Genomic DNA, 18,741 nt, shown 5'->3' on the forward strand with positions numbered 1-18,741 from the left:
CTTACCCTCAGGATTCCAGACCTACAATGTAAATTGTTTGGGAAATTAATCATTGCTGCTGATTTTATACATCAGACTCTATATATCAAGATCCAAACTTTTCCTATGTCCTACATTTTTGTTTCTACTATATAAATAGAGGGCCCCGCTGTGGAAAAAAAATGCAGTTAGATATAAATCCGAACTTGCTTAGTTAAAGATATATGTCTGTCTCTTACAAAGAAATATAGTTAATAGAACTCATTACATTCTGAAGTGTAACTTATTTACACAGACTATATTCAAGTAGCTTCATGAGAAGGTACACACACACACACACGAGAAATGGAGAGATTGGTTCACCCATGCTACAGTATGAGATATATCTGTTACTTTGCTTTGAACAGTAATTTGTAGCTGTGAATTTCTCCCCAGAAGTATCAATGACTGGTTTGCAAAGAAAATAAATACAGATATCGAATCCTGATGGTCAGAATTTCACCACAGGGCCACTATTCAATCAGTTTTTAGCCCTATATTTTTAGTTCAACATAAATCACACAAAAGTTACAAAGGGCCACTCAACATTTTCTGAATTTGATCTAGAGTTCAAAAAATACTCTGGGAGCAGAGCATTGAACATTCTTAAGCATAAAGCAAATGAGAATATCTGTCACCCAGTGTACAGTGGTCACCATTAAGAGTCAGTATTTGCCAACAATTGGCATAGTGTGGTATCTGAGACACATCAGTATTTTCATAGATCTAAAACAAAGTAACCATAGTTACTCAGATACTGTGGTTTGATTCCTGTTGCAATTTTCCATTTAATGGCAACCATTAATTTAATATTTCTCTTTAATGCACTTACTTTTACTAATTTGTACGCACGCTGGGAGAAGAAAGATCAAGAAAGTGTTAGAAAAAGTACTCTGAATATAATGAAAATGTTGAATGACCCCATGACACTGGTACTTTACTTGAACAATAAAAACAACATGTTTTAACTGATAGCTTAATAAAATGCCTAATGAATATCTGCCCATCTCAAGTGCTACAATAAACATTATAATCCATTTAAATGTGAATTTACTTTTCAAGTAACGTCAAACTCCAGGTGACCACAGGTAGATGCAATTCCCACGTGGGGGATTCCAGTCAGAGTAATTGCTCTGTAGAATACATGCCCTGTGTACCATGGGTCTCAGGTACACATAAAAAACTGTATATTTCTCATGTGTAATATTTAGACAGAAAGATATTATAGAATTAGGGAAAATTTCCAGACAAGTGGTTTATTTCTTTGCTTTTTGAATGGCTAATTCACCATGCACACCTGTTCTACTGGCTTATTTTCCCTTGAGCAGCTCTGCATTAGAACTAACATAAGGAGCTATTTTCAGAAGACACTTTTTTCCAGGTTTTAAGTTGCATTGACTGAAAATTTGCAAAAGAATCTTTAAAAATGAATCTTAGGTTTTAAGAAATAAGGGAGTGAGGTTAGAACAGTCAATAAAAACACAATATCATGATGACATTATTTTAGCTTAAGAATGTCATATTTTAAGATAGGAAAATACTGAAACAATCGTGCCAGCTAAGGAATAATTATAGCATAATTCATAAATGTACAATTTGTCAAAACAATATAGCAGTCATGGTAAGATGCAACCTAATAATCTTGTACAACCATTCCTTTTAATATTTATTTAATTTTTACATTCAATCCTCATCCAAATTAAGCAGGATAGTTTTATGTATGAATGGCATTACAAAATAAACACTATCAACTCACAACAGGGGTTTATGACTGCTGCTGTACCACCATGGCATGCAAGTAACTATGTAGTCAACTGTAAACAGTAAAATGTCATCACCTTCCTAAAATAAAAAAGAAAATGAAAAATACAGCTATAGTAGTAAACATCAATTATCTTTTTATATCTTTCATATTTACCAAAACTCTATCATATACAAGAGGCATTTATACCTCTGTGGCTCTCTCCTACATTAGCACCTTGGCAACCGTGGAGGTGATAAACTTCACTTCCAAGCAAGATCTAACAAAACTATTGGTTTCACATAAACCATCTTCCATGTTTAATGCATAAAGGAGAAATAAGACCCATCTGCTACCTCCCCCCCTTAACAGTCTCTTTTTCTTTTGCTGTATTTCAGAATTATAACTAACTGAAAATACAGTGAGGAGGGCCATATGAAGCTGTTTGTTGGAGCTTTTACCATGGTAAACAAGCTCCTGTAAGCTTATTAGACTAAGGCCTACTAGAGAGGATGCTTTTCTGTTAGCTTTTTTGTTGTTGTTGAGCATTGATTTGGTGAGGTCCCATATTGGAGGGATGATCTGAGAACCAAAATCACGCTGGCTTTTGGAAGTTTATTATTATATGTATTTTGTATGCAGGATATTTCTTGAAATAGGATGAAAGTGAAGATCAGATGAAATTCTGCAGCTGGGAAAGGAAGGTCAGAGGAATATCATAATGTATTATTAATTATTATTATGGATGGGTCAATGTGCTGTTTGAGGTGCAACCTTTTTGCTGGGAGGTGAGGACAATGATTTACAGTCACTTTAGAAAATTACAGTGTTGAAGCAAAAGCAGGTATACTGCTGCAAAGTAACAGCAAGTTAAACTCTCCTTAGGCTTGCAATCTTGGAGAGAGCTTTTGGAAAAAAAGGAAACTTGATTTCAGGACAGCATTTTCCATGCTCCATCAGCTCTGATAATTAGTTGGTATGGAAGACCAACATGTACTCTTTACAGTACATATCAGTCGGAATTCTAATAAACTTCTTATGAAGTCCACTCATCATCCTGTTGTAGCCTAGATTGCATGTCAGGGCCTTTAGGAAGGTAAAAAAAACATGATATGCTTTAATCAGGTTTTTATATGATATGATCATCAAAATACATATTTGCTTGGCTACACCTACATACTGCTTAATTCAAAATCTGCCTTCAGATTTGGGCAATGATAAAACAACCCCTAAATCCACATCAGCATCTTCAGTTCCTGCTTTCTGTAAGAGTATTTTAACTCCCATTAAGAGAAGAAAACTGTACAATTCTCACCATTACATTAAGCTCTACAAAAATGTCTTTTAGTTTCCTGTGAATAGTTTAGTTTTCAATTATACAATTCCCTTCTACATTACAAAACAATGTGTAGTCTTTCCTAGATGTACTCAATATCCACCCCGCTGCAATATATACTCAGCATCGAGACAAGTATTTAGTTTATTTCTAAATAAACTCATCAAATAGACTCATATTTGCCATAAGGTTGTTCTGCTGTGGGGAATAGCAGGCTGCAAGTGTGAATATAATAGGAAACATTACTTATCATCATCATCTTCGTCATCATAATCCATAGGTTTGCCTCCATAAAAACTGAGGCTGTAGTATAGCTTTCAATGGAAGCCATTTAAAAGGAAAACATTACAGAATGTACAAGTACATTTTCTGGACCTCAGACACAAGTTCCTTGACGTGTTGAAAGATGATGTTTTCGATTTCTGATTCCTGAACTCTTATCTTTACAGTCTGCAGGCTTCTGTTGGGAAATGTCTATCAATGCACTTGCAATTGCAAGACCTGTAAGAAAAATAAAAAAAACAAAACAAAACACAATTTAGTGCCCAGTGGTGAGAAGACTTCCACAGCATTGTGTCGGTTCCTTTCATGTCCAGTCTTTAGTACCTTTCCAGTAAGTCATCGGCTATTTCAAAGTGAGATGGGAAGCTAACAAACATTTTCCTATGATCTAATATGTTTTTCTTGTAATCAGGAACAAAAGGGGGGGGGGGGAAGTAGTGTGGTGTGGTGATAGGGTGCTAGGCTGGAAATGAGAAGGCCTTGGTTCCATCTTTTCTCTGCCTCTGACCTCCTATGTGACTTTGGGCAAGCCACTTCACCACTCTGTGCCTCTGTTTCCTTTGTTTGTCTTGTCTACGTAGACAGAAGTTCTTTGGGACAGGGACTGTCTTTTACTATGTGTTTCCACAGTGCCTTGCACAGTGGGACCCTGAGTTCAGATGAGATTTTAGGTGCTACTGTAATATAAATGACAACAACAAAAAGTAACTTGTCATTTTTTTTGTAAACAGTGTGAGCACGGTAGAAACCAAGTAAAGCCTTAGGGCCAAATTCTACTCTCAGTTATACTGTGTGAAACCTTGCAACACTCGTTTATCAAAGAAACATATTGGTAGCTGCTTGCAGTCTGTCCATACTTCGTGTCTGCAACTTGCTAATACATGTACTAAAGTAAAAGCTACATGGATTGTGGAAAACCAAGTGCAAGAAAAAATGACAGACAACTTGTAAGCATCTACAAACCTTTTACGTAGCAAGTAACTTTAATACTGAAGTTCATCTGTATAAAAACACTAACAGAATTAGCCTAATAGTTTAAAGAGAAACGGATGTGATAACATAGTAGAATGAAGAAGCAAACTACAATATTTCACTGGAACTGTAATCAAAGGATGTTTTTAGTCCAAATAGCTTTAATCAAAGAAAGAGACCAGCTTTAAGAAAACCATTAAACACAGCCTCAGCAAAGCAGACAGACATTTTTAATACAAAACATGTACTTTCTTTATAAACTTGTCCCATTCCCTTGGCCAGTGGTGTGAAATTGTTAATGGCTTTGGGGAATTAAAAATAAGGATGAGGATGAAAAAATGATTTGATCTTGGTATATCAGAGGTCTTATCATAGGAGACATAAAATCAGAGAAATTATAGATGGGTTGTTAACAGATAGTAAAACATGATAGTAATAGTTTATGTAAAATATTAACAGTAACAACTCACAAAAACACATTGTTTTATTTTTCAAACTCTGATAGAGTAATTGATTCTTGATTTCACAACATTTGGGGACCAATATAACCATAACTAATTTAAGTAATATGGACAAACACAGTAAAGGCTTCCCCTTAGAGCTCACTCAATGCTCCTTAGTTGCATACAGTGCCACTGCTAATCCACTCTAGGACCTTTTAAAATAGCTTCCAGTATTTGTAACAAATAACATGTATTATTGCTTTTACATGGACTGAGTTTTATCTATCACAAAATCCAATTTTAAGTGTAATTCCTCACACATTATCTCACTGCATCACCTAGCTGATTATAAGTGACAAGATATAATTTTCAGTGTTTCTTTGTGACTCTAAAGTCTGCTTTACTTACATCAAATAAATTGCCAGAAAGAAACCAAGTGGTTCAGGTTGCCGATATACTGGAAATTCTGTGCTAATCCAAAACTGTAATAGTATCTTCCCTATCTCACAAAGATGTTGCAAGATTTAATTAGTTAACGTGCATACAACTCTGAAAATGCAAAGTGCTATATGCTGTAGAAGTGTTATGTACTATTATCATTTTTATGTTTCAGGATATGCAAGGGCCAAGATTAAGTAATTTTTCACACACACACTCATTTCCTGGCATTAGTTAGCGATCCCTAAAATTTGACATTGATAAATGAAATTATAAGCTATCTTTGAGGTACCTTTAAAACATTATCAATAGCTGGTGTTACTAAAGCCAGGGATAAAATCTAAGTGACATTTTTGATGCTTCCCTATATGTGACTCGGTTTTTAACAGCTAGGCTTAGCTAGTATGTTAAATGGATTGTATATTAGGAGGAAAACACTTCTTCCAATTATTCTTATATATATATATATTTTTTTAGTATGCTTGGTTGCATGCTGCTCACCCCACTCTGCATAACTAACATATAAGAAACACTGTTTCCTTCAAATCTAATGCTTCATTCTGGGACATGTTGGCATGCTGTTAGAGTTCCATTAAAATCAGGTCACTCCAGAAGATCATTTTTCAAAACGTCACACAAATCATCTGATGAAATTTACTTATTGTGTTCTCTAGGCCCAGCACAGTTCCTTGTTATCAAAGCAATACAATTAACTAGGGGAACAATTCATTATTTCAGACTGGCGGTCTAAAGGAATTTCATTTACCAAGTCAAGATGATGCACAGATGCTGCAGGCAAGCAGAATTTACATCAAAATACAACTGAAGATTTGATAAAAATGCTGGGGTTTAAATATTTATTGTAAACTTCACCTTTATTTTGTAGACTTTTGTTCCTAAAATGCCAAAAATCTAATATATTTAAGATGATTAAAGCTGGAAATGTAAATCCTATGATGCTCAACATCTGTCACCTCCAGTTTCACGGCCAGTTTAGTTTACCTGTGTTCTTTAGATATTAGGCTTTGTCTAAACTAGAGACTTTACAGAGGCAAAACTGGACTGAGGCAGCTGCACAGCTGTAAGATCTCTCATGTAGCTGCTCCATGCCGATGGGAGAGGATTCTTCCGGTGACATGCTTAAACCAACCCCAATGAACACCTATGTTGGTGGGAGAAGCTCTCCCGCCGATGTAGCGCTGTGCACACTACCACTTATGCTGACGAAACATATGTCACTCTGCGGGGTGTTTTTTTCACACCCCTGAGCGACATGAGTTTTGCTGACGTAGCCTTAATATGTGCCAAACCACAACACTATCTCATTTCTTATCTCTCGGTAGGGTGTCAGTAAAGAGCATCCACGCACAGGGAAGAACCTCTAATGATCTGAGGTCTGGAAATTCAAGTCCAGTCACAGAATTAGTTCTATTTCTTAGTCCAATTTGTTTTAGCTGCATAGAACTACGTCAGGTTATTTTCATAATCCTTGCTGGAAAAAACAATCTGTAACTTGTTTTACAGATATGTATGGAAAGATAATTAAAAAGGGAGCTTGGCCAAATATGTCACTGTAAAGTACGTAGGTTTTTAAAGAAAAATGCATTCATAATGAGAAAAAATATGAGAGAAAACAATATGAACTTGGTTATCTTTTTTTAGAAATATAATCTTTCCTAATGGAAGTTAAATGGTAATAGTTGATTGTCAAGCAGTAGCTGACTAATCATAAAATTACTGGTGTGTGGGTATGCTGCTGTTGTTTTAACAATTACGTAAAACAATTAATAAGTACAGGAATAAAATACAGCACATCAAATGAGATTGCCTTGCAAAGTGCATTCCCAATTTGTATACAAACACAGCACTTTAATTTTGCTTTTCAACAAAAGCCTCTGAAAAGTCATTCATTCTGAGATACTCTCCTCCCAGTCTCTGTAAAAGCAGGCACTACAATATATTTTAATTTTCCAGCAAAACAGCTTCATTAGGCGTGAAAGGTTAATTGCAGGTTTAAGTGCAGTTCAGGGAACAGTGCATGGGTCTGTAGTGAATAGAACAGTCTGCTACAGGAAGACTGAGCACTATAAACTGTTTGCCCTGCTCAAATGTTTTACTACCTCATTTACTAACTGTCTTTTTTTACTGCTTGTATTTGTAGTTCTCCTAAGCCTTTAATAGCTATAGTTTTATTTCACTGTAATCAGATTTAAATGGAAATACCCATGCTGGGATGTTTAAATGTTTTGCTAGAGTGTATAGAGCTACATACGAACTGACGATGTAAGACTACACTATCTCTTAGAGTAAGAAACTGTTTGCAGTGTTGTAGCCTTATTGATCTTAGGATAGGAGAGAGACAAGGTTAGTGAGTTAGTATCTTTTATTAAAAAGAAAAGGAGTACTTGTGGCACCTTAGAGACTAACCAATTTATTTGAGCAAAAGCTTTCATGAGCTCACGAAAGCTTATGCTCAAATCAATTGGTTAATCTCTAAGGTGCCACAAGTACTCCTTTTCTTTTTGCGAATACAGACTAACACAGCTGTTACTCTGAAATCTATCTTTTATTAGCTCAACTTCTACAGGTATGGGGGTGGGTTTTTGGAGGGGGGTGAGGGGGTGAGAGAACCTGGATTTGTGCAGGAAATGGCCTAACTTCATTATCATGCACATTGTGTAAAGAGTTGTCACTTTGGATGGGCTATCACCAGCAGGAGAGTGAATTTGTGTGGGGGGGTGGAGGGTGAGAAAACCTGGATTTGTGCTGGAAATGGCCTAACCTGACGATTACTTTAGATAAGCTATTACCAGCAGGACAGTGGGGTGGGAGGAGGTATTGTTTCATATTCTCTGTGTATATATAAAGTCTGCTGCAGTTTCCACGGTATGTATCTGATGAAGTGAGCTGTAGCTCACGAAAGCTCATGCTCAAATAAACTGGTTAGTCTCTAAGGTGCCACAAGTACTCCTTTTCTTTTTGCGAATACAGACTAACACGGCTGTTACTCTGAAACCTTCTACAGGTGAAGTTTTTGAGCTACACAGAACTCTTCTTCAGGTCTGGGAAAGGTAATTAGAGTTTCAAGGTGGAACAGTTTGTTAAGCATAAGCAGTTAACACATACTGCAAGAGACAATTCAAGATGAAGTGAGCAACTAACACCTCTGCAGTCTTAGTACAAAGGAGGGTTAATGAGTTACAGATTTTGTGTCTGATTAGAACAGCTAGTGTTGCTACTGAGTCCATAATTTTAGTGTCCAGCAGACCTATGAATTTAAGCTCCTAACCTTGTCTTTTGAAGATGCTGGCCAGATTTCCTGTGAGGACACGGACTGAGAGGTCAGATATGGATTGATCATCTTGTGAGAAGTATTTGCCCCTAGGTGATAGGATGTCTTTGTCTTCAATTTTTCTGTGTGAGTTCATTCAAAAGCATAGCAATTGTTTGGTGTCATCCACATAGTTGTTGTTGGGACATTTGATACACTGGATGAGGTATACCATGTGTTGTGATAGGCATGTGTAGGACCCGTGGGTCTTGAAAGGTATGTTGTGGGGGGTGTTGATCATCATAACAGTGGAAATATGTCTTCAGATTTTGCATCGGTTGTTATGACAGGGTCTGGTGCTGCTTTGAGTTGGTCAGTCCCAGTCTGCTGGAAGCTTGCTTCTGACGATGAGCTTGGCGAGGTTGTTGTTTGAAGGCCACAAGAAGGGATTCATGAAAGATTTCTTTCAGGATGTGGTCCCCATCAAATATGGGTTGTAACTGTTCGCTGATATCCTATATAGGTACCAGTGTGGTGTAGTAGGTGACTACTAGGGGTGTGCAATTGGTGGATTTTTTTCCCTCCCATATTGAAGCAGGTTCTCTTGGGGTGGCCTGTTCCATGATGGGACCTACTTCTCTGGTCAAGTGGTGGTGTTTGGTGAAGAAGTTTTTTATTGTGTTATTCTGTGGTATCACAGTACATGGCTGTAGATAACAAACTTCTTGACGTGTCTGGGGTAATGAGTGGATCTGTGAAGATGAGTGCGGTGGTTCATGCATTTCCTGAATATAACTGTCTGTGGGATTCCATTACTGAAGTTGATTGTGGTTGCCAGGAAGTTGATGCTGATGTAAGAGTGTTCTAGAAACAGTTTGGTGGATGGGTGGTGGTTATAGAATTCGTGATGGAAATCTATAAGGGAGTTTAGGTCATCGGTCCAAAGAATGAAAATATCACTGATGTATCTCAGGTATATCACTGGTTTCGTGGTGCATTTTTCCAGAAATTAACATGTTAAAATTTGGTCTTATTTGCTGGCAAATTTAAACTTTTTCCTCTATAATTCATTTTAATGAAAATATTATTGAGTTCATAAATATGCCTTTTGTTAAAATTGATGGTGTTAAAGATGATCTGCTATGCATGACTATCCAGGTAACTGAAAAACATTCTTCCATTTAAATATATATTATCGGGAGATAAAATTCTAGATACATGTCTTCATTAGATTAAACTGTAGGCATTTTCATTGTTATGTAGAACCAGACCATCTATAATGTTGAGGACACTACAATAACTAGAGCTCAAAAAGATCAATTAGGTTTGTTTGCTATCCTAACAAAAAAAAAAAAGAAAAAAGAAACTGGTTAAGGTCACATGAAGCAATGAAAACAGAACGACAGCATTGTGACTGAGGTTGAGAGATTTACAAGAGAAAAGACTGGGTCAATAGTATGCTATTAAACCAACAGTTTCAACCTTCAGCACTTTGCACTGTTACTTCAGTTTCATTTGTTGACTTTTTAAAAAGATACTGTACAAGCTAAGGTTTCAGAGTAGCAGCCGTCTTAGTCTGTATTTGCAAAAAAGAAAAGGAGTAGACTAACGTGCCACAAGTACTCCTTTTCTTTGTACAAGCTAAGTGTAGTAATGGACAAAGTGTCATTGCATTAGTACAATGGACTCATTTGCATCACACAGCCCAATGCCCACTAAAGCTCATGCAAATGGATCTAAACAGTTTTAGAACATACTGAGTAAATGATGGGAATTACTACCTGTAATTCCATATTGGGAATTTTAACTGGGTTCTGCACTTTTTTTATTATTTCAGGACTATAAAGCACTTTTTATATATGGAGATATCTTGGTTCATCAAATCCAAACCATTTAGTGCTTTTTTCAGTTATATCTTAGTTTGATATAATGGTTCACATTCCTTGTTAATCTGTGTGAATGCATACTGAATCAGCATACATTCATTATTTAGAGTTAGGAAACATATACTGAATCAAAAACTATATTGCTTGGGAGTTTAACTTTCAAAACAGATGATGATACAGGTGTTTCTGGGCATTCACTGGAACTATTCTCTCATCCTTTCTCTGAGACATTGCACCAAGAATATTTCTACCTAGTTCTGATGCTCAGGTGGAATTTTAAAGATCCAGTGACACTTCTAAAGGCAATAGCTCCTACTTCGTCATTAACACTCTTTTCTCAATTAGAGGACAAAGGATTGTCTTGAAATTAATTTACACAACTGAGGGCCACAAAGGCCAGGGTGTTCCTACCACAGACTTCCTGTGTTACCTTCAGCAAGTCACTTAGCTACCCTATGCCTCTGTGAAACAGGGATAACACTTTTCTCTTATGGATCACAAAGGTGTTGTGAGTCTACATTAAAAAATAAATTCTAAAGCCCTTTGAGAGCTCAGTCATAAGATGTTACAAAAATGCATTATTTTTATTATGTTTTAATGACATTAATGTGAAAATCACATACAACTGCCAAACCAGGTAATATTCAACTATTGAGGGTGGGTGTCAGTGTGAAAGCTAACTTGGGTGAGATACATGCGCATACCTGAGATGATTTGCATAGATTAAAATAACTCCACAATAAGCCCAACATCCTCCAAACCCTAATTTACTTTTAAATATCTTCTGCTTTCTGATATCTTCATGGGCTGCCTGCTGGGTCCCTGTTACCTAGGCAGCAGTGACCATGAGATGGTTGAGTTCAGGATCCTCACAAAAGGAAGAAAGGAGAGTAGCAAAATACGGATCCTGGATTTCAGAAAAGCAGACTTAGACTCCCTTAGGGAACTAATGGGCAGGATCCCCCGGGAAGCTAATATGAGGGGGCAAGGAGTCCAGGAGAGCTGACTGTATTTTAAAGAAGCCTTATTGAGGGCGCAGGAACAAACCATCCTGAAGTGCAGAAAGAATAGCAAATATGGCAGGCAACCAGCTTGGCTTAACAGTGAAATCTTCGGTGAACTTAACCTCAAAAAGGAAGCTTACAAGAAGTGGAAATTTGGACATATGACTAGAGAGGAATATAAAAATATTGCTAGAGCATGCTAGGGTGTAATCAGGAAGGCCAAGGCACAACTGGAGTTGCAGCTCACAAGGGATGTGAAGGGTAACAAGAAAGGTTTCTACAGGTATGTTAGCAACAAGAAGAAGGTCAGGAAAAGTGTGGGACCCTTACTGAATGGGGGAGGCAACATAGTGACAGATGATGTGGAAAAAGCTGAAGTACTCACTAGTCTTTTTGCCTCAGTCTTCACAGACAAGGTCAGCTCCCAGAGTGCTGCACTGGGAAACACAGTATGGGGAGGACGTGAGCAGCCCTCAGTGGTGAAAGAACAGGTTAAGGACTATTTAGAAAAGCTGGACGTGCACAAGTCCATGGGTCTAGATCTAATGCATCCAAGGGTGCTGAGGGAGTTGGCTGATGTGATTGCAGAGCCATTGGCCATTATCTCTGAAAATTCGTGGTGATCGGGGGAGGTCCCGGACAATTGGAAAAAGGCAAATATCGTGCCCATATTTTAAAAAGGGAAGAAAGAGAACCTGGGGAACTACAGACCAGTCAGCCTCACTTCACTCCCCGGCACAATCATGGAGCAGGTCTTCAAGGAATCCATTTTGAAGCACTTGGAGGAGAGGAAGGTGATCAGGAACAGTCAACATGGATTCACCAAGGGCAAGTCATGCCTGACCAACCTGATAGCCTTCTATGATGAGATAACTGGCTCTGTGGACACGGGGAAAGCGGTGGATGTGATATATCTTGACTTTAGCAAAGCTTTTGATGTGGTCTCCCCACAATATTCTTGCCAGCAAGTTACAAAAGTATGGATTGGATGAATGGACTATAAAGTGGATAGAAAGCTGGCTAGATTGTCAGGCTCAACGGGTAGTGATCAACGGCTCAATGTCTAGTTGGCAGCCGGTATCAAGCGGAGTGCCCCAGGGGTCGGTCCTGGGGCCAGTTTTGTTCAACATCTTTATCAATGATCTGGATGATGGGATTAATTGCACCCTCAGCAAGTTCGCAGATGATACTAAGCTGAGGGGAGAGGTAGATATGCTGGAGGGTGGGGATTGGGTCCAGAGTGACCGAGACAAATTGGAGGATTGGGCCAAAAGAAAGCTGATGAGGTTCAACAAGGACAGGTGCAAACTCCTGCACTTAGGAAGGAAGAATCCCAGGCACTGCTACAGGCTGGGGACCGAGTGGTTAGGCAGAAGTTATGCAGAAAAGGACCTGGGGATTACCGGGGACGAAAAGCTGTATATAAGTCAGCAGTGTGTGCTCCTTGCCAAGAAGTTCAACGGCATATTGGGCTGTATTAGTAGGAGCATTGCCAGCAGATCGAGGGAAGTGACTATTCGGCACTGGTGAGGCCACATCTGAAGTACTGTGTCCAGTTTTGGTCCCCCCACTACAGAAGGGATGTGGACAAATTGGAGAGAGTCCAGCGGAGGACAATGAAAATTATTAGGGGGCTGGGGCACATGACTTACGAGGAGAGGCTGAGGGAACAGGACTTATTTAGTCTGTAGAAGAGAAGAGTGAAGGGGCATTTGATATCAGCCTTCAGCTACCTGAAGGGGGGTTCCAGAGAGGATGGAGTTAGGCTGTTCTCAGTGGTGGCAGATGACAGAACAAGAAGCAGTGGTCTCAAGTTGCAGTGGGGGAGGTCTAGGTTGGATATTAGGAAACACTATTTCACTAGGAGGGTGGTGAAGCACTGGAATGGGTTACCTAGGGAGGTGGTGGAATCGCCATCCTTAGAGGTTTTTAGTTGGTGTTGGTCCTGCTTTGAGCAGGGGATTGGACTAGATGACCTCCTGAAGTCTTTTTCAACCCTAATAAATTCTCCGATTTTCTAGAGTAACCAACTAACACACTTTCCCCATTAGTTATCTTCAAAGATGAGGGAACAGCAAGAAGACCTAATGCCTGGCTAACCCTTAACACCCTTCTCCAGAAGAACAGAGACATCAAAAGAATTTTTGAGAACTCCTCTTCTTGCTTTGTGTGTGTATGTTGTGGGCTGGTATTGCCTGTAGAATTAGAACAGCTTGCAAATAACAACTGGGAAATCACTTTGGGCAAGTGACCCCATAATTTTCCATTTCTTGAGGGATGCATCCGATGAAGTGAGCTGTAGCTCACGAAAGCTTATGCTCAAATAAATTGGTTAATCTCTAAGGTGCCACAAGTCCTCCTTTTCTTTTTGCGAATACAGACTAAGACGGCTGCTCCTCTGAAACCTGTCATTTTGCTAGGTAGAGATGTGTCTTTGTTACACATTGGTAAGGCACCCGGCATACCTATGTTACTGTATAAATAATAATAATATTTGAGCACAGTTGGACCTACAACACTTGAAGACTAAATCAGCATTGGCAGCATTTTTCAGGTGTTTTCTTGTCTTTTCGTCCAGAATTTACTTCCTAGGTCAGGGACTGGTAAAGCTAGAACACAGGAGGGAATTTCAAGCATAACAGCTGTATCTGAATGCATGAATTATGATGTTATGAGCCACATCTGATCTTAAAAAATGCCAGATATCACTTATCTGACTAAATCTGGAAGAGGGAAAGACAACTTCAGGTTGTGATAGGAAAATGATTTTGTCTTGCTATGATGTTCAAGTACATTATTCAATTCTTTGCAATTTATTCTGGTGGCCTACTTAGGAAACTTGACATCATTTGTGTAGTCGTATTTATTACATTATTGATTCTTCAACTTCAAAAGAGAAGTTATGGTCTGCTGGAGAGGATATACCTCACAGTGTGAAAGTGACCAATTCAAAACCCTGCAATACCTAGCCTCAGACATTAGGACTGGATTAGGATTAGTATGCCTAGAGGTAGACATTTATACATATAATAATGGCTCCTGTAGCTACAATAGTTATCAATACCCAAGCTTCAAGTATTAAACAGATCACCATGTGTGGTCAGGAAAGACATTCTTTTCACACAATATCAATAATTAGGAGCATTATAAGCAGTCTGTTGTCTTTATCTGAAGTATCTTACATTGGCCTCCATTACAGACAGGATACTACTCTTGTTAGACTATTAGTCTATTCCATTATGGCATTTGTACCTAGGCACAAAATGATGATAAAAAACGAGGACAGGCTTAACTCTTAATTTCATTGCTTTTGTCAATAAATAGATATTTTACATGACATGATAATAGATTGTATGAACATTTTTATATTTTACATTTAATTTTTCAATGTCAGTGATGAGTTTTGCATCTAATCAACCATTACATTTTCTGTCATGCATCTACCTCTTGATTATGAGCTGGAGTTTTAAACAGGAGTCTCAAAAACAAATTGCTTATATTTCTTGGGAAAAAGCATATGTTATAATACACAAGAAAGGTGTACAGTGAACTACAGTAAAAAACTATCAATCACAATAAAGCAAATCACCTGTAATTTATCTATATTTTTCATTTTTAGCAAAATAAATTGTTTTTAAGAGTAGAAAATTAAGAACTTCTAAAATGAGGAATCTGTCCAGAACCTTTAAAAACCTCAAACTAGTTAAATGGACATGTGGCCTACAACTGTATACTTGTTAAAAATGCATGTAATTACATAGATTTCATTGCACAGCAATGTTCCAAGCATGTTGTTTCCATCTAAATTATTAAAATTCCAGTTTGACTATGTCTCTACTCAGTAACATTGAATCAGTTACCCTTGTGTTATAAAAACATCTGTATTCTCCTGATGTGCAGCACTTCAACTTGTTTTCAAGAAAAATTCTATAATTTGCTACTCTACAAGAATTTGGTGAGATGCAATAATAGTGCAGGAATCTAATTTGGTCCTGTGAACCCCTTTTTGCAGAAGAGGAAACTCTTATTTGGACTGATGACAAAGTACTATTTTCACCAACTTTGAGTTAAACCAATGTAAATATAGACCAGTTAAAGTGTAAACACAAATTAAATTCTAAATGCTTCTGCTTAGAAGTCCAAATAATACCAAAGGGGAAATTTATAAACCTCTTTCTTGGTCGAGGCACATTTTGGTTTAACCTTCCACAAAACACTGAGTATCTCCTCAATATACTTTTAGTTTCTCGTATAGATTTCCAAAGCAGAGGCAATGGGAAAAACACATTTTGCTAGGATCCTGCATATGAAAGAGAGAAAACCGAATATATAAAAAATCATAAATGTTCATGAATCATGGAACTTCAGACACAAAATTTAGAGCTCCGTTTTTATCCAGATCAGTTCATCCGTGTTGGTGATTTTAACTGTCATTAGAAAAACTAAAGCCTTGCTACAAATGGTTAACAGGATGAACAACAGTTAGACACAGATATGTCTTGTAGCAACGGGATATGCCAGAGACAGCCCTGTATTACAATGCTGAAGTATAATTTCTTTTGACTTTTACTAATGATGCTATTCCACAAATCTGATCTTTGATGCCGTTCTTTTATTTTTATTTTTTTCCCCAGTCCAGCTATTTCCACAGTCTCTCATTCTCACTACAAATGAATGCTGTGTGTATATAGAGCTGCACTCAGATTTGACTATAAATGAGTATTTAACCAAATCCTGATATCAGAATTTTCTGAATAACTCTTCAAAGATCCACGGGAAAATGAATTGTTCAGACGTGACACTGTTCTACGCAAGTAATAATTAGTATTGTAACTTTGTCATTTCTTATCCCTCTTCTTTGTGGCCAGATCTGATATGTTTGCTGGCATCGGTTTGGAGGAGGAGGGGAGAACATCCCGCTGCCTTTTGGTCCTTCCTACTGACCCTCTCACTTTCTTCTTTGCTCTTTATGTCATACGCTCTCACTGTGATTCCTCTGCCCCAATATCAGATCCCTCTTCTGCTTAGGATGGAACAATAGAACCCTAGAAAACTACAGGCTTAAGGTTTCCCTATAGGGGCCAATCCTACTCCCACTCAAAACAATAACCATATTATTACCAGGAAGCAGGATCAGGACAGTAATATCTCAGAACTTTGCTTGTTGCTGTCCTCACTCTTGCAAATCTGTACATTACAAGTGTTATTTTGCTATCTACAAAATTTGTTTAAAAGGACAGTGATGAATACCTTTGTGCAAACAAATTATCATAGAGGTGTGTTGATATTCTGGTACACTGGTTTAATCATCAGTAGATATTCTATCTGCAGTACTTTTTCCGTAATGTATGTGCTCTAACTCATATGTTCTGTTTTGTGAAGTTGACTAACTACTGGAAATGTTTTTTGAGTCTGACATCCTGCTGCAATATATCATTGCTTTATCCACTATTTGGCTTTGGCCAAATAACATTTCCAGTTATTCAGTATTCAGCCAAATTCTACAGTTAAACATTAAGCACATCCCTAGCTACGTACCCTGCAGCCACTGTAACAAACAAATGATCTAAGAAATGTGATACAGAATTAAGTCATAGAGACAGACAGTGCCTAGAATTTTGAAAGATATGTTGAAAGCAGATTACTGAGATGACACCTTCAGGGTTCCAAACATTTGTAATGCATGGCTAGTGAGATTTTCTGCCTCCGGTAATGCCTGACACTCAGGAAAAAGAGAGCCAATGCCCTACTCTCGACCCTGGGCAAGTCCCTTAGCAAAGATGGCACAACCTCATACAGTACATTGATTTTACCAATTCTAGCAGAAAAGCCTATGAATATGGTTAAAGGCTTGAACCACAAGAACATATTCTACCAGAGGAGCTAATATATAAGAGAAAAATGTTACAAAACAAACATTTTATACAAAAGGCCCTTTCAGAGCATGTGCACTCAGAGTAATTATGTGAGGTACTCTGTTTTTGAGAAATAGTATATGGGCCTGTTCATCTAGTTGTTTTCCTGAATCTCTTGTACTGTACAGAATACATTGTATTAGAATTTTGACACGCAAGAAGGCATTGTTGAACCAAGTCTGATCCAAGTTCAGATTAATGAGTCAGAGCAAGGTCAGCAAACATGCAGCATGGGGCCCAACACTCACATCACCATAGACTAGTGTTCCGCAAACTTGACAGTGTGCCCCCCTAGTGAGGGGCAGAGGGATGTCTGGGGGAGGGGCACAGTGGGACCCAGGACCAGCCCCCACGTGGGGGTGGAGAAGGAGCACTACCCAGCCTGAATCTGCCCCTAGCTGTGGCCCCAGCTCCACTCCCAGTCCCTGGCTTGGCCGTGATTCCACTCCCGGCCCAGGGGGTAGGGTGGGGTGGGATGGTTGGGGGCGTGGACATATTCAATTATTGGTAAGAGGGGGCGTGAAAGGAAAAGTTTGGACACCACTGCCTTAGACTTTTATAAACATAAAAAGTTTTTTAAAAAACCCCCATAAAACTCACAGGCCTAAAGAAAAGTGGAATCTCACCCACATTGTGCTGGCTTGTGTATTTCCAATTATTGAAACCTCACACCACAGCGACCCTTTTCCTTGGCAGATTGTTCTATGATGCTGTCCAGCTCCAACCTCACTGTCACATCGTTCGCAATTGCAAGGAGAGCAAGCTCACTCAGCCATACCTGTGACAGTGTTGAACGCACGTAGTTTTTAATATGTCAGTGTGCTCATTGCATGGTCAGCACTACAATTGGTGTGAGCTTTCGTGAGCTACAGCTCACTTCATCGGATGCATCCGATGAAGTGAGCTGTAGCTCACGAAAGCTCATGCTCAAATAAATTGGTTAGTCTCTAAGGTGCCACAAGTACTCCTTTTCTTTTTGCAAATACAGACTAACACGGCTGTTACTCTGAAACCTACAATTGGTGTGGTGAGGGAGTCGAAACAACATTTCCATTTCTGGGAAAACATCAAGAGAACTTGACACTATGAAATTCAAGTAGCTCTGGACTCCATGTGACAAACTGAACACCTCTGTGTCCTTTGTAAAATAATACATCTTGAAAGAGAATCTCCTGAACCAAGTCTAAAGAAAAATATGAGTTTTTTCCCATGAGATTAAGAATTTCCTCCTTTGACTCTTCTGAAGTTAGATTCTTAAGTCCCTTGGGATGTAGGAAGCCAAATAGAGTAGCTCCCTCTTGAAATCCCTCACATAAAACTGGTTTTCAGACTAGCAGCTGTGTTAGTCTGTATCTGCAAAAAGAACAGGAGTACTTGTGGCACCTTAGAGACTAACCAATTTATTAGAGCATAAGCTTTCGTGAGCTACAGCTCA

At 38.4% G+C, this 18,741-nt stretch overlaps 1 protein-coding gene across 1 annotated transcript in view; it reads right to left on the minus strand.

Annotated features, from left to right (window-relative positions):
* Positions 1-3,244: 3,244 nt before the first annotated feature.
* ATRNL1 (attractin like 1) overlaps positions 3,245-18,741 on the minus strand; it is a 1,064,110-nt gene continuing 1,048,613 nt past the window's right edge. Inside the window, exon 29 of the mRNA XM_077821844.1 lies at positions 3,245-3,596. Coding sequence (XP_077677970.1) covers positions 3,472-3,596 — 125 coding nt within the window. The 3' untranslated portion in view covers positions 3,245-3,471. The remainder of the gene's footprint in view (positions 3,597-18,741) is intronic.

The sequence above is a fragment of the Eretmochelys imbricata genome, chromosome 7 (genome assembly GCF_965152235.1).
Source record: "Eretmochelys imbricata isolate rEreImb1 chromosome 7, rEreImb1.hap1, whole genome shotgun sequence".
In the NCBI taxonomy this organism is placed as follows: domain Eukaryota; kingdom Metazoa; phylum Chordata; order Testudines; family Cheloniidae; genus Eretmochelys; species Eretmochelys imbricata.